This window comes from Onychostoma macrolepis, chromosome 17 (assembly GCF_012432095.1).
Source record: "Onychostoma macrolepis isolate SWU-2019 chromosome 17, ASM1243209v1, whole genome shotgun sequence".
Classification (NCBI taxonomy): Eukaryota; Metazoa; Chordata; class Actinopteri; order Cypriniformes; family Cyprinidae; genus Onychostoma; species Onychostoma macrolepis.
In genome coordinates this window covers 1,457,517-1,473,386 of record NC_081171.1, presented here as the reverse complement: position 1 = coordinate 1,473,386, position 15,870 = coordinate 1,457,517, and the positions used below count along the sequence as shown (strand labels likewise).

Genomic DNA, 15,870 nt, shown 5'->3' with positions numbered 1-15,870 from the left:
CTCAAATACCAACGATAACAAGAACTCAGCATCCACTCTCTTATCCGCGAGACTCTTCTTCGGTGTTTGTTTACACTGGTATTCGAAACAGCGCCACCATTCTCACACTTTTGTGCAACAGCAGCTGCTCCGGTCACGTTATCCTAGCTCAAATCTGATTGGACGGCCCATGTTTTCGCTTTGCAAAACTGAAAAAGATTCGTCGGTCTGGACAAAATCTAAATAAATTTAGCATTTTCGGCGCACAAATGTTTTTGGCCTATGTGGAAGCATCCATAGGAAGCTGTTGTTTTATTCCAGCGCGTCATCGCGTCCGAAATTCGTTTAGCTTTTTCGCACTCAGTGTGGAAAGGCCTCAAATCAGTAAAACTGCAAAAAAATGTCTTAAAGTCCTATGATGCAAATTGTCAATTGTGGCCCTTCGCATTTTATGTGGTTCAAATATGGCCCCCTTGGCCTCTGAAGTTGAGTACCCCTGCTTTAGCCTATTGCAAGCATTTGAACGCAGCCACTCTTGACAGTCACGGTAGCACGGTCTCGTGTTGTTTCCACTAGCACAACAATTTTTTTTTTCATCACTAATTGATGGATGTCTAAGATACAAAAATAAGGAGAAGCCTAAAACAGGCCCATGGCCCGACCCGCGTCTTAACTATCATGTGAAAATTGGCCCGAAGCCCGGCCCTAAGGGCGTAAAAAAGTCGGGGCCCATGCTGAAATGCAGGGCTCTACCGTACGCATAAAGCTTGCTGCAAAACACTTGCAAAGGGATTCACTGAGTGTGTGGGGTAAAAAAATAACAAGGGTGTATTTTAATTATTTATTAATAAACTAGTGTTTTCTGAGTCAGTGTTGGCAAAGATGAAGCTGACAACACTGACTCGCCATCTTCAGTACAGTGCTGTACAGCAGGGTTCCCACTCTTTAGTGAACACCAGATTGAAGGACTTTCAAGGACTTTTTTAAGCACCATTTATTTTATATCAAGCACCTATCAAATTCACACGCCAGCATATGTAGTGTCATGAAAGACCTTACAGTACTAAACATTTTACTTGCACTTAACATTTACATGAAAAATTTCAGAGTAATAATGTTTTGAATGTGTAGGTTTCACAAATTTAGACAGTTTTGAGCAGTCGTGTTCAAAGGAATTTAATGAAATCCATTGAAGTTAATACTGGTAATAATCAAATACAATTTTTAAAATATTTATAAAATATGCATCAAACTGGTTTTGCTGTAGTTATTGTACTAGATTTAAATTTGAAAGAATTTTGCAATTTTTAAATTAATAAAAAGTGGTTAAATGTTGTAATAACACTGTAAAACCTGTTAATAATAATAATAATAATAATAATAATAATTCGTTACATTTATATAGCGCTTTTCTGGGTACTCAAAGCGCTTTACATAGGGGGATCTCCTCGACCACTGCCAATAGAGACATTAGTCATTAATAAATAACTCAAGTCAAAATTATTTTGTAAATCCCATTTTTTCATCTTTAACCTAGAGGAATGCAGGTGCTCAAACATGCAGCTGCTCAAAATTTCAATATTTTTAAAAAATATGTCATGAACATTTTAAACCTTGTGCATGTGCAAATCTGCAAATAAATATAAAGAAAAGAAATAAAAAAAAATAGGACTTTCTATTTGCTTTTAAACTGTACTAAGCTGTTTTTCTTATTTTTCAAGTTCTCCATGTCACAGTAAGTTTTGGGAGCTCATTTTTAGTCCATCTCCTGTCCTGAAAAGTCTGTCTTGCAGAGATTGACTAAAAATGAGCTCCTAAAACTTACTGCTATTCTGAAAGAAATTCTTCAAACAGTGCTACACGAGGATGTGGTGCTGGTCCTTCAAGAGTCACTCTCAACTCATCCGTCTATAAAAATTAGTCTTCATGTATTTCACAACACTTCAGCATGTTATTCTTATTAAGTGAGGGTCATTTTTTAGGATTTTTTACCCAAGCAAAGTCTCTGAGAACCTGACACCTTGTAATTCTGGAGACTCCAGGAAGGCTGCAGTTCTGAAAATGGTGGCGCTGGAGAATAAAGGTTTGATGGTTTACACCTAATTCTTCACATTAATTCTTAATTATTTTGCCGTTACCTTGTGTTTTTTCTTCTCCACCTGTTTTTGTCTAACCCCGCTGACCCAGTGAGCATTTCACTGACCAATGGTCATGTCTTAACTTTACAATTTCTGTATTGCATTATTTTTGAATATTTCTCATTGGGGGTTTAATCATTTTTTACTTTTCAGTTAAATAATTTTTTGGCTCATTTTATCTGTAAAAGAAAACGTGCCTAATAATTCTGCACACATGAATATAAGGAGATTTGCACTTCCAGCCTTCATGGATTATATCACTTATGAATGATTAAATACAAAATTAATAGTAGTTATTAAGATTGATGTGGTTTGGAATTGGTAAAATGTGCTAGGAAAAAAATATGATCAGAATATCAACGTGCCTAATAATTATTCACGCACTGTAAGATGTGCTCACTTTACACAGAGTGCGCGTGATCGCGAAATCGAAAGTGAAAGTGAACTGCGAGCGCTCACTCAAATGTGATTTCAATACCCCGCATATTAATAGCGCGAAAATTATATACAATATAGAATGTTTGCGGGAGCGGGCGGTAATGGTCAGAAACTCAGCGGGAGCGACTTAAGAAAACTAGGCTGCACATCAACACACGCCAAGATTTTTTTTTTTTTTGCGCTACTCCATCTTTGACAGCACATATAGGACAATTTTTGAAATAGCGCCATAAACTAAATTTATTTCTAATTTAAATTCAAGCACTTTCAAGGACCCATTTTTGTTTTCAAGTACTTTCCAGGCCTTGAATCCATATGTCTGAAATTCAAGTACTTTCAAGTACTTTCAAGAAGCGTGGGAACCCTGTGTACAGTGATGCACGTTTAGAAAGAAATGCACCTTTCTCATGGATTACATAACCAGAGAGTATTTGTTTTCGATTTGAATTGGCTAATTTAAAATCAGACATTTCAAGCTTTCTACACTGTCTTCTCTCTGTAGCTCGAGCGGTACTTCGATGCCAAACACCGATCTGTGTGTGCAGCGCCGCTTCAAGTCGAATACACCTAGAAATTCAATTGACAAACTCCCGGCCGCGGGGCCCTCCCCTTAAGGCGGGGAGCTAGGCAACTGCCTGTACTGTTGGACAGGCTAGCACTGCCTCTCAAGCATGCTTCTATCTCTTTGAATGGGGAAACATTAAATTCTCCAAAACTGTTCGCCAAGCTTACGATTAAATTTTATATTTGAAATCACCAATGAAATCTGACAACAACTGTCTCATAAATGTTATTTCTTTTGCTCAAATAGTGTTAAAAAAAAGCTTATTATTCAGGCTAGATCAGCCAGCGCGCATGCGCAGTCCTAAGCGCACGTCTCAGAATGCTGACTGTTTCTATAGCAACCGGGACTTCTAGCGGTAGCTGCAGTGACACGATGACTTTACCGATTAGCAATTGGCTCAAAGCCACTAGAAGGCAAGCCTGCAACCATTAGCCGAAAAAGCGTAACGGCTAAAGCTAACGCTTCCAGTCTGGCAGTACGTGGGAAAGGAGACCAGAGGCCGTTTTTTTTTTTTAAAGGATGTCAATGGAAGAGAGGCTACGCTGAATAAACAGCTTTTTAGAGGAAATGACTTATCATTTAATCGACAGCCTATCTGCAAATCTTCAACATGTTTTACACTAAACAGTACTTTTGGATTGAGCTATTTTTAGAGTTTACCACGAAAAAAATGCTGTTTTATAATAGAAGTCACTGACATTTTGCGACAGGTGGGATTCATTCATTCCTATGGGATCCTTAAACGGCGATTGAGTGTCGCACAACTCTGACTAAAATTCAATGACGTCAAGGCTGTAATGTGATTGGTTATTATTGGACACGTGATCCAAGTTAGCCATTACGCTTTCTCCAGTAGTAAGTAATACAGACCCTCTCATCTCCCTGTAGTAAGATAATCTCTGGATTGGCTCTTTTATTCAGAATGCTGGACTTCCTTTAGTAGAGCGGCCATACTGAGCTTGCGTTTTCCCCCATTTAAAACTATACGAGTGACACGTCTTGGGTATTCTATAGTTTTATTATATTATTTTCTTTTGGATCTTGGTCCACTCTTTTCTCTACAGAGAAAGAGTGGACCAAGATCACACCAGCGCAGTCTGAAACTAGTGATGTCCTACGACCGCAGATGTGCTGAAGTCATTCAAAGCAAGGGCCTCTACACTCACTACTAATTTCTGACAGCTGTAAAACTCCAAAATTTTAGTTGCAATCACCTTTCGTGCTACAGTGGATACTGTTCTCTAATTTTGATCACTGTGTTTTACACAAAATAAAGGGTTTTGTTGAAATGCCTTGGTTATTTGTCATATTGTACATGTTATTAGAACTGTGGTATATCTACAGCTAATATTCCTTCAAATTTTGAGTGATGAAGTTTAACAATATTTCAGAAAAAATCAAGTATTTATTGATTATTCTCTAATTTTGATCTTCACAGTACATAAAGCCACATTGTTTTGATGGTGTGAAAGAACAACAGGCAACTAAAATGACTTAATAGAAAAAGTAGCTTATGAATCTTAAGACTCAGACTTACCATTGCATACATCATTGCCATACAGAGCATTTCTACATGTCGTCTTAGGATCAAGAGGAGGGATTGCTAGACAACCTCAAGAGACCATGACACACAATTCAACATAATTATTAAATCATACAGTAGCTGTATGAGTTCAAACAATACAACTTCTGTGCTGAATAATTGTCATCGGAGACTGTCTGTAGGTGTGCGTTCGATTTTATTATGCGATCTGCATGGACTGAACTGCCATGTCACAATGTCATGAATGACCATAGTATTGTAGTAACCTTCCACTTGCTTCTTTTTGCTTGCATTTATTCCCAGGAGGATAAAAAAAAATGCATAATTATATAAATTAAATAATGCCCCTCAAAAAAATCTATAAAGCATAAGCACATTAAAAAGGCAGCAGAGGTTCATTACCGCTTATTACACCTGTTGTGTTAAATAACCAGCTGTCCTGCACAATTTGATGACATGAACTAATTATAAACAATATAGAAGTGGATAATATCTTACCTGCGTATAAGTTTCCATGTGTATTGCAGGTGTGGATGTCGGTGTTCAGGCTGTTTACCTGTAGCTGGCAAGTCACAATATTTTCTGATGAATGTCCTGCAAAAAGGAAGAGATGAAATTACAACATTTGCTAAATATAACTAATCTAAAATAGTCTGTGATTCAAATGGTTTTTCATTTGCACTAATGAAAACAGTTGACCAACAATGATAATATCATCATTACTGACAGAAATGATTAATCATGAAAACATTAATTGGTGGAAAATACATTTGTACTTATATTGTGTGTGCATAATATCATTAAACACACACCTTTTGATTTTTTGACTAGCAGACAATTAGTTTCATCTGGCATAAACCATAGCTCTATGTGGCTTTTATTCGTCTTGTTCATCCTTACTTCATAATTATTTCCCCCATTGTTTTTTATGATGAAACTGAATTTATTGTTACCCTTTTCACAGTGTCCTAGAAATCAGAGATATTTGTGAAAAATAAATAAATAAATAAAACATTTTTTTGCAACTCAAGAACAGTTTATAAATAAAACGTACAAAGTGTTTACCTAGAGAAAATGTGTTTGTTTTGACATTCAATGTGCAAACATCATTTTTCACTGCCACACATGATGGACAAATCAGTTTAATATCTAGAATAAAAAGAATTCAACTCAGTGATTTGTCAGTTGTCAAAAGAATATTCAGGTAAGAAATATATAGGATTAACACAGCCATGTTAGCAGTTTATTTCAATTCTACCTGGACAGATTTGTTTATTCAAATCCAAGTAACATACGTCTGTTATATTGTCTCCAACTATCATTACATTTGAGCAGGCTGCACAAAGAAAAACAACATTATAAGGCTATGATATATGACATGTTGATATGAAACTTTATTTTAGATGCCAAAAGTTCATTAAACAACATATTCACTGGCATTATAGACTTTCTCTTAAAGTTGATAAATGAGTTCTAAAATAAATAAATATATATTATTATTATTATTTGTTGTTTTTTTTTTTGTTTGTTTTTTTGTTTTTTCCCCAAAGGGAACATACTTATCTGGCACGTAGCATAGCAGACTATCATCAGCCACAGCAAATTCTGCTTTTGTAGAGACATAATTCCCAGAGACTGTGACCTGATAATTAATAAAAGCTTAATATTTTCTTCAGACAGAGCTAATAAATCTTATATAATTTTCATGTTACATTTTTGAGATAAAGTCCACAGTCCAGGAGTTGAGAGAGTTTGATGCGTCCACAGACAAAGCTGTTTGATTATGAGCCGCTGGACACTCACATACAGTTCATCTGAAAACATGCAAATCATGTTTATTTGGGCTTCAACTGAGAATTTCAGCATTTGGTTACAATCAGACCAGTTTATCAAGTTATGTCATGTCAAGTTTGTTAAAAGAGAACAATATAAATATAGAAAACAAACACCTTTCTGTACTGTAAATAACATTTGCTTTGATATTTCATGACCTAATGACTGACATTTACATATGTATAAGTTTGACTAAAGTGAATAAATGATTTTGGAATCAGTCAGTCATGATTGAAAAAATAACATTTTATTGGCTCCATTAGAATCACGTGAGAAATACTGAGAAATATAACAGAGAATCATGAGCAACATAAAACAGACATATTCACTGATTCTGACTGTTTTTTTTTTTGTTTTGTTTTTTTCAGTAACCAAATATGTTTCACATCCGTGTTTGTGGATTTTAGTAAGCTGCTTTATGAAATAACCATGCAAATATCTGAATCCACAGGTGTGCGGACATTACTGTTATACTGAAGATGTAAATTTTTTGGAATACGGTTCAGTGTTGTTTGAGTCTCACTGGCACGCACATGATCACACATGGATGATTATAATGCTCAATAAATTAAACAATAGTAGTATCAGATCATATCAGAGATTTGAAAGCACAATTCAATCCTTCTACAAGATTTTGGTAACGATCAACAGATATTTTCATTTTAGTGATTTTATTAAAACTGACCCTTTTTAGGGTCATAATTTTTATGTACATCATTTTAGTCTAAGAGAAAGAAAGTCTGAGACAAAGAATGCCTTCTGTATTAATTATGCTAGTTATAAATATTAGCTACAGCATTAATTCTGGATTAAGCGATGATTGTGGTGGAGACAGTGCTTTCTGGATCATCTGAGAAATTACCCACGATGTCATGGTTAATGTAGTAATACAGGAAGAGGAAAAACCATGAAAAAAAAAAGGATCAGAGAAACTTGTTTCAACTAATTCAAATACATTTCAGATATGATTAAAATAATTTTCATAATTTTTAAACTGTAACTAAAAACAGTCAGACTTTTGGTCAAATTAATCATAGAATAAGTACAATTAAACCTCTTATAATTAATACATTTTTAAGCAGCAAATACTAAATAAAAAAATAAAATATGCTCACGCCGTATGGATGTAAGCATTTGTCCAGGCCAAGACTGCATGGCAAAGGGGGTGGCCTCGCTGTCATCTACCGTGATAACCTCCGAATCACACAACTTGATTTCCACGACATCGATACATTTGAATATATGGTACTGAAGGCTGACTCTCTTATCATCCTACTCTATCGTCCTCTTAAAGCATTTTCAAACTTTTTTTTCTCAACTCACTTAACTGTTAATGGGATTTTTAAATGAAACATTAATTATGAAAACACAAGTTCTTCTCTGAGAAGCTTCTCACCATCAGTGCTGCAAAGGATGCCAGGTGTGAGCAGGAGCACTTTATGCTGTTGTCGAATTTCTGTCTCACAGCTGAACATCATCCAATTAAGTTTTCCTTCATAAAAAAGAGAGTTAATAATAATTATGTAAAATAAACTGGGTTTGTTGATAGGAACTGATCAATACAGTCATCTATAAATGTACCTTTACCATCCAAAGAAACGCAGGACGCCTTACTCACCTGTAAGAACCTGAGAGGTAAAATGCAAGACAGAAAACAATTCAACTATATTGTGTTTATTGTCCTATCTTTAAACAGGATATTTCAGTAATCAAATAATAACGCTTCTGGGCTTTCTTTGTAAAGGAGCTGATGTTGAGGGACCAGGTGAGGTTCTCCGCCAGGTAAACACCAAGGAATTTGGCGTTCTTGAGGATCTGCACGGAGGAGCCGTTGATGTTAAAAGGGTAGTGATCACACAGTGTCTTCCTGAAATTTCAACCATTTCTTTTGTTTTGTTCACATTCGGAGTCAGGTTGTTTGTTTTGCACCAGTCCGTTAACCTTTGCACTTCCTCTCTGTATGCTGATTCGTCATTCTTAACTGATGAGACCTACTATGGTCATGTCATCGGTGAACAGGCAGCAAAGACACAAGAAGCAGTGATCCAAACAAGGCCAGTACACAGGCAAGTCAGAAGCAGACAGAGAACACTCAGAATTGTAGCCAGAGAAAACAAGACTTCTCAAGGATTGAACACTGATGCAAGGCTTAAATAGTCTGGGTGATGCAGGTGAGCAGGAATCAGTCCAGGTATGTGGGCTCTTGGGAAATGTAGTCCAAAGATAATACTCAGGTGAGTGAGACCTCTGGTGGCCGATTGAGGAATTTTCACCTCTGTTCATAACTTTATTTGGGCTTTAACTGAATTTCATTATCTGGTTACATTCAGGTCCTGTTTATCAGGTCATTTTTGATCACAGAGAATATAAATGTAGAAAAATAATATTTATATTCAATAAAAGTAGCCACAAAATGCTAATGAAAGCACAAGCTTTATTAGTGGCTATAGACAATATTTTGATTAATTTGAAGAATATTCCATGCATAATTTACATTTCTGCATTTAGCAGTCCATGCATTAAAAAAAGAAGCAGCCATATGTAATATTAAATTTTTTTTTTTTTACCTTGGTTGATTACCTTCATCAAAATCCAGTTCCCTCACAAGATCACATTGAATGGCCATTAAAGACAGCGAATTGAGACGTCCCTGGAACATTTGGGTGCTTAGCTCACTTTTGACTCTTGCCATGAGAGAAAAGCTTTCTACTTCACAGCTGCTGACTGGCAGGGTAAGATACACATTGGGAAAAATCAACTGCAGTCCATAATCTATAATTGTTTTCAGCATCTTTGATGGTGATCTGTCAGGCTCCATTGAAATAAAATATCTGAACTGAATTAGCTCATGAGCAAGACAGCTGTTCAAGTCATCAGGGTAAGAAGAAGAAAGGCTATGGGTTCCTGTAATAATGTTGCTGTTGGATTCAGAGTCTGGCATGAAGAGAACCAAAGAGGCGGTTCATGTTTATAGGCATCAAGTCTGTGGTTAAGGCAGTTGACAAGATTGTCAGTGGTAACATCAAATGTGTCCACATGACATTTATGGCTTCCACTAAAGCTTGCATCAGCGTCTGTGGTCTCATCAGCAAAAAGTTATCTTTTCTTGATTCGTTGTACTTGCTTATAAGACTGGCATACACCTGACACACTCAAAGCGCTCCTCTCAAAGTGTTCAGATATTCTCGCTGAGCTGATAAAAACTCACAGTGATTCAAGCAGTTGCACTGCTGTCAGAAGGTCCATATCACTTTTTTGTAGACATAAAATGGTTGAGTGGAATCATTAAGAGTATAATGCTCCAGAATTGTGCCATATATGCCATTTATAGTTTGCCATTATAGTTTAATATATCCAAGCCAAGGCCGTTTACTGTTGTAATGATATAATCACATAAACTCTCACGTCAAGTCACCTTTATTTATATATAGTGCTTTTAACAGTACAGATTGTCAAAGCACTTAACAGTATCAAATTGGAGGATAGAGTGTCAGTAATGTATAATGATAAGATTAAACACTCAATTTTCAGTTAAAGGCATTTCATTATTGAATTCAGAGATGTCATTGTCTAGCTCAGTTTAGTTTAAATAGTATCTGTGCAATCAAATCGGCGATAATCGCTAGAAATGAAGTGTCCCCAACTGAGCAAGCCAGAGGCGACAGCGGCAAGGAACCAAAACTCTTTCTGTGACAGAATGGAGAAAAAAACCTTGGGAGAAACCAGGCTCAGTCGGGGGGCCAGTTCTCCTCTGACCAGACGAAACCCGCAGTTCAATTCCAACCGCAGCCAAGTCAGATTGTGTAAAGGGCTTATCTGATTCCCGTGGTCTTGTCCCGTTGGAGCTTTTTAATTTATAATTTAATGTATTTGTTATATTTGTGTTTTATTCATTATGTGTGACATGAAATGGGGTCGAAACCTACGAATTGTTCTATTATGTTCCATTAATCTGAAGATGAATGTTAACTGGTCTATGTGGGACAAATCTGGTGTTGAATCAATGATGACTGAAAAAATATTTAGCATCCTTTAATATGCTCCAAGAGAAACAGGTCAAATTGAGATACAGTGGGGCAAAAAAGTATTTAGTCAGCTACCAATTGTGCAAGTTCTCCCACTTAAAAAGATGAGAGAGGCCTGTAATTTTCATCATAGGTATACCTCAACTATGAGAGACAAAATGAGAAAAAAAAAAATCCAGAAAATCACATTGTAGGATTTTTAAAGAATTTATTTGCAAATTATGGTGGCACTGCAGGATTTGAGTCCCTGGCGGCGCAGTGTGTTACTGATGGTAGGCTTTGTTACTTTGGTCCCAGCTCTCTGCAGGTCATTCACTAGGTCCCCCGTGTGGTTCTGGGATTTTTGCTCACAGTTCTTGTGATCATTTTGACCCCACGGAGTGAGATCTTGCGTGGAGCCCCAGGTCGAGGGAGATTATCAGTGGTCTTGTATGTCTTCCATTTTCTAATAATTGCTCCCACAGTTGATTTCTTCACACCAAGCTGCTTACCTATTGCAGATTCAGTCTTCCCAGCCTGGTTCCTGGTGTCCTTTGACAGCTCTTTGGTCTTGGCCATGGTGGAGTTTGGAGTTGGACTGTTTGAGGTTGTGGACAGGTGTCTTTTATACTGATAACGAGTTCAAACAGATGCCATTAATACAGGTAACGAGTGGAGGACAGAGGAGCCTCTTAAAGAAGAAGTTACAGGTCTGTGAGAGCCAGAAATCTTGCTTGTTTGTAGGTGACCAAATACTTATTTTACCGAGGAATTTACCAATTAATTCTTTAAAAATCCTACAATGTGATTTTCTGGATTTTTTTTTTTGTCATTGTGTCTCTCATAGTTGAGGTATACCTATGATGAAAATTACAGGCCTCTCTCATCTTTTTAAGTGGGAGAACTTGCACAATTGGTGGCTGATTAAATACTTTTTTGCCCCACTGTATTAGCTTGAAAATTCCTAGATAGTTTCCATTGTGAGGTAAACCCAGCAGCTCGTCCTCTCCCTGAACGCCATCCCTCTTTCGACTAAAAACTTTATCGCTGCCAGCACACGCTTCAGTACCACTTTCCAGTATTCCTTCTCTCCAGAAATTTGTTTGACCAGAGCTGAGTGCATTACCTGAGTGTTCTTAGATCTATGCAGTAAGGCTAGCATACAAGACGAATGGTCAGGGCTCCTCTCATGTTCAGATATCCTTTCTGGGTGCTTCCAGTCACTGAATCCATCTGTAAAGGTGTGTGACGAGAAAAGTTTGCATGAAAAGCAGAACACCTGTCCCGTTGATGGAGAGTATAAAAGACACTCTTGTGAAACAATCTGGGGTGAGTTTCCCATACAAGGACATAACTCTGTGATTAACCACCATAGTACGATGCATGGTTGTGAAAATGAACTAGCTAGTCACGACTGTTTCCCGATCACGGTCGCATCTCCGTCATTTGAACCACATTAGTTCAACATTATAGGGCCATTATTAGTGACGTCACATGCATGTGTTGGGGTAATAACTTCTGCTATTTAACTGATTAGAGATCTCTAACATGCTGCTGTATTGAACATGGCACCTGATGGCTAATTTACCTGTTTTTTTTGTTTTGTTATTTTGCTTTATTTGATGTTTGATTCATGACAGGTTCTTGAGGACGCTCAAAAATACATAAGCCTATTTTAAAATGTAATTTATTCCTGTGATGCAAAGCTGAATTTTCAAAAAACTAAGGGAAGAATGCAGTTTCCCACGAAATTCGTCCGGACAGCTCAAAAATATAAATAATCATTATAGACTTACCGTAGCATTTTAGGGTAGGTCAAAGGCAAAACACAGTGTGGATACATTTTTATAATGTATTTGCTCATTATTTAACACTATAACTACCAAGGCAGTCATTTTGACCGTTTTTAAACTTTGCAATGTAATAACTTCATTGAAATAAAACCAATATAACTATAATACCCTGCCTTTTCCTAAATGTGTGTATATTTTATTCTAACGTTATTTTATTAAAATTACAAAACACAAAAGAGTTCTGAGTATTTCTACCTTGAATGGCCATAATTTTAGCCATGACAAGACTGACATAATAACTATACAAATATACATTAACTCCAGAGCATTGTAAAGTACAATAGTCAAAATGTATTGGGAAAAAAAAGGATATATAATAATTTCCAAAATTCACAACATCTATTTGTGGGAAGGCCAACCAGTTGGAGTGGTAAAGGAAATGACGTCCTGTACAAAATGTTGGTGCAATAATCAAAAATTGGTGGTTTATTGGAAGGTGAAGAAATACCATCAAGTGCATGAGGAAACAAAAATAAATAAAAACTGTACAAAAGAAACAAACAGCAACAATGTGCTTTCTTTGGCTACACCAAAATGGCCCAAGTATCTAACATTGCTCAGTCCGAATCAGAACCAAAGACAAAATGTAAAACTGACTTCCTTTCAGCTAGCAAGCCTATTTATAGGCTAATGCCCCTCCTACAGGGCATACCAACTGGGAGAAAACAAACAAAATTGTCTGTAACAAACAAATGAAATAATGTAAATATCCAGCACAACCAGACTTAAACCCTCCGAACAAGTAAAACAAGAACCATTAACAGAAGATAGTTTACCAACAAATTAAATGGAAAACTAAATGTTCCTAATTTCTCCCCTCTGACATCACAACAAAATGGCAGCTTCCACAGGAAGTGAGGTGGCGGTTGTTTTAAAACCAGTTGGACCTAGATTAAGGGTTTGATTGTACAGAGTGTGAACCTGGAAATTTAACTGAACAAGGTTTGTAGAAAATTTATAGAAAAATAAATATAATCACCACATGTATTGTATGTACTGACCTTTTGTACTTTTTAGAAAAATTGTGATTTAAGGAAAACTATCAAGAGTTGAAAACTAGAACAAACACCGCAGTAACAAACTTAGCCTAAACCAAACAAAAACTCCATAACACTTTCCTGGTGTGTACACAGGTGTTAATTTGCCGGCAATGTCCAGTACAAGTGAAATGGGTGTGTTTGTAAGTCCAAGTCTATAGAGTCAACAGGTTAACCTTTGACACTATTATCTAGCGAAATATTCTGCTTCATTTCATATTTGTTGGTATTTAGACTTTCGGATAGGCTACGACACTTTCACTGCGGTGAAAAACATTTGCTCTCCCGCTTGCCGAACACAGAGTGAGGCACGCACATTTGGGAGCGGTCTTACACAGTTATATATTACAAAAAATATTGTATTTTTTAGGGTGATGGCATCATAAAATATGATGACAGACATTCAAAGCTTCATTGTAAAACCTTGATAGAAGCTTCGAATGTTATATGATATGACAAAAAAGGCATTCAGTTCAGTGAATGGTCAAAATGACCGCTATGGCCATTCTAGTATTTATATAATTTCGGTAGTTCTAGTGTTAAACTCTGAACAGCATTTATTTAAAATAGAAATATTTTGCAGCATTATACACTGAACAAAATTATAAACGCAACACAGAAAAAGTCTTAGATCTCTGAGTTCAGCTATGTACACAAAAGGCCTACTTCTCTCAAATATTGTTCACAATCTGTCTAAATCTGTGTTAGTGAGCACTTCTCCTTTGCCGAGATACTCCATCCACCTCACAGGTGTGGCATTTCAAGATGCTGATTAGACAGCATGATTATTGCACAGGTGTGCCTTAGGCTGGCCACAATAAAAGGCCACTCTAAAATGTGCAGTTTCATCACACAGCACAATGCCACAGATGTCGCAAGTTTTGAGGGAGCGAGCAAATGGCATGCTGACTGCAAGAATGTCCACCAGAGCTGTTGCCCGTGAATTGAATGTTCATTTCTCTACCATAAGTTGTCTCCAAAGGTGTTTCAGAGAATTTGGCAGTACATCCAACCGGCCTCACAACCGCAGACCACGTGTAACCACACCAGCCCAGGACCTCCACATCCAGCATCTTCACCTCCAAGATCGTCTGAGACCAGCCACCCGGACAGCTGCTGCAACAATCGGTTTGCATAACCAAAGAATTTCTGCACAAACTGTCAGAAACCGTCTCAGGGAAGCTCATCTGCATGCTCGTCATCCTCATCGGGGTCTCGACCTGACTGCAGTTCGTCGTCGTAACCGACGGATGAGTCCCGGTTTTCACTGTACAGGGCAGATGGCAGACAGTTTGTATGGCGTCTTGTGGGTGAGCGGTTTGCTGATGTCAGCGTTGTGGATCGAGTGGCCCATGGTGGCGATGGGGTTATGGGCAGGCGTATGTTATGGACAACGAACACAGGTGCATTTTATTGATGGCATTTTGAATGCACAGAGATACTGTGACGAGATACTGAGGCCCATTGTTGTGCCGGACATGTCACCCATTGAGCATGTTTGGGATGCTCTGGATCGGCGTATACGACGGCGTGTTCCAGTTCCTGCCAATATCCAGCAACTTTACACAACCATTGAAGAGGAGTGGACCAACATTCCACAGGCCACAATCAACAACCTGATCAACTCTATGCGAAGGAGATGTGTTGCACTGCGTGAGGCAAATGGTGGTCACACCAGATACTGGTTTTCGGACCCCCCTGGAACCCCCCAATACAGTAAAACTGTACATTTTAGAGTGGCCTTTTATTGTGGCCAGCCTAAGGCACACCTGTGCAATAATCATGCTGTCTAATCAGCATCTTGATATGCCACACCTGTGAGGTGGATGGAGTATCTCGGCAAAGGAGAAGTGCTCACTAACACAGATTTATGGCGCTTTTCCACTGCATGGTATGGCACGGTACAGTTCAGTATGGCTCACTTTTGGTTTTTTTTTTCACTGGGTGTACCTGGTACCTGATACTTTTTTTGGTACCACCTCGGCCGAGGTTCCAAGTGAACCATACTGTTACCAAAACGTGACGTGTAAACTCTGCTGATCACTGATTGGCCGGAGAAAATCACCACTGCCTGCGATCATTGAACTTGCGGCACAAGACACAACAGACCCACTAGATTTAAATCAGCACAGCCAGCGAAGGATCGAAGCAACTGTTTTGAATGAGCGCACCTTTCTTTTAACAACCAAAAAAATGGCTGTTTCGTTGTCTGTTGAGGAAGTACAGACTGTCCTCTCGTTGATAGCCGAGGAGCGGATCCAGCGAGAGCTTGATGGAGCGACGTGGAATGAAAAAGTTTTTCAGGAGTCACAGCAGTAGAGGCGGTGTGACTATAACGACACGTGAATAATCCCGCCCACTCTAAAGTGGTACTAAACTGCAGTGGAAACGCAAACCGAGCCGTGCCAAGCCGAGTCGTACCACGCAGTGGAAAAGCGCCATTAGACAGATTTGTGAACAATATTTGAGAGAAATAGGCC

General features: G+C 37.9%; 1 protein-coding gene across 6 annotated transcripts in view; it reads right to left on the bottom strand.

The window, feature by feature from the left end:
• Positions 1-8,383, bottom strand: part of LOC131522651 (adhesion G-protein coupled receptor G2-like) — a 42,700-nt gene extending 34,317 nt beyond the window's left edge. For 2 of the 6 annotated variants that reach the window (XM_058748266.1, XM_058748270.1), the window contains exons 1-6: positions 6,223-7,860; positions 5,922-5,999; positions 5,729-5,812; positions 5,476-5,631; positions 5,162-5,257; positions 4,658-4,732 (exon numbers count right to left, since the gene is read on the bottom strand). In XM_058748266.1, coding sequence (XP_058604249.1) covers positions 4,658-4,732; positions 5,162-5,257; positions 5,476-5,631; positions 5,729-5,812; positions 5,922-5,999; positions 6,223-6,286 — 553 coding nt within the window. In that variant the 5' untranslated portion in view covers positions 6,287-7,860. Of the gene's footprint in view, positions 1-4,657; positions 4,733-5,161; positions 5,258-5,475; positions 5,632-5,728; positions 5,813-5,921; positions 6,000-6,222; positions 7,861-7,892; positions 7,989-8,077 lie in introns of those variants that run through there. The other 4 variants (XM_058748267.1, XM_058748268.1, XM_058748272.1 and 1 more) reach the window with 4 other exon arrangements.
• Positions 8,384-15,870: the final 7,487 nt, after the last annotated feature.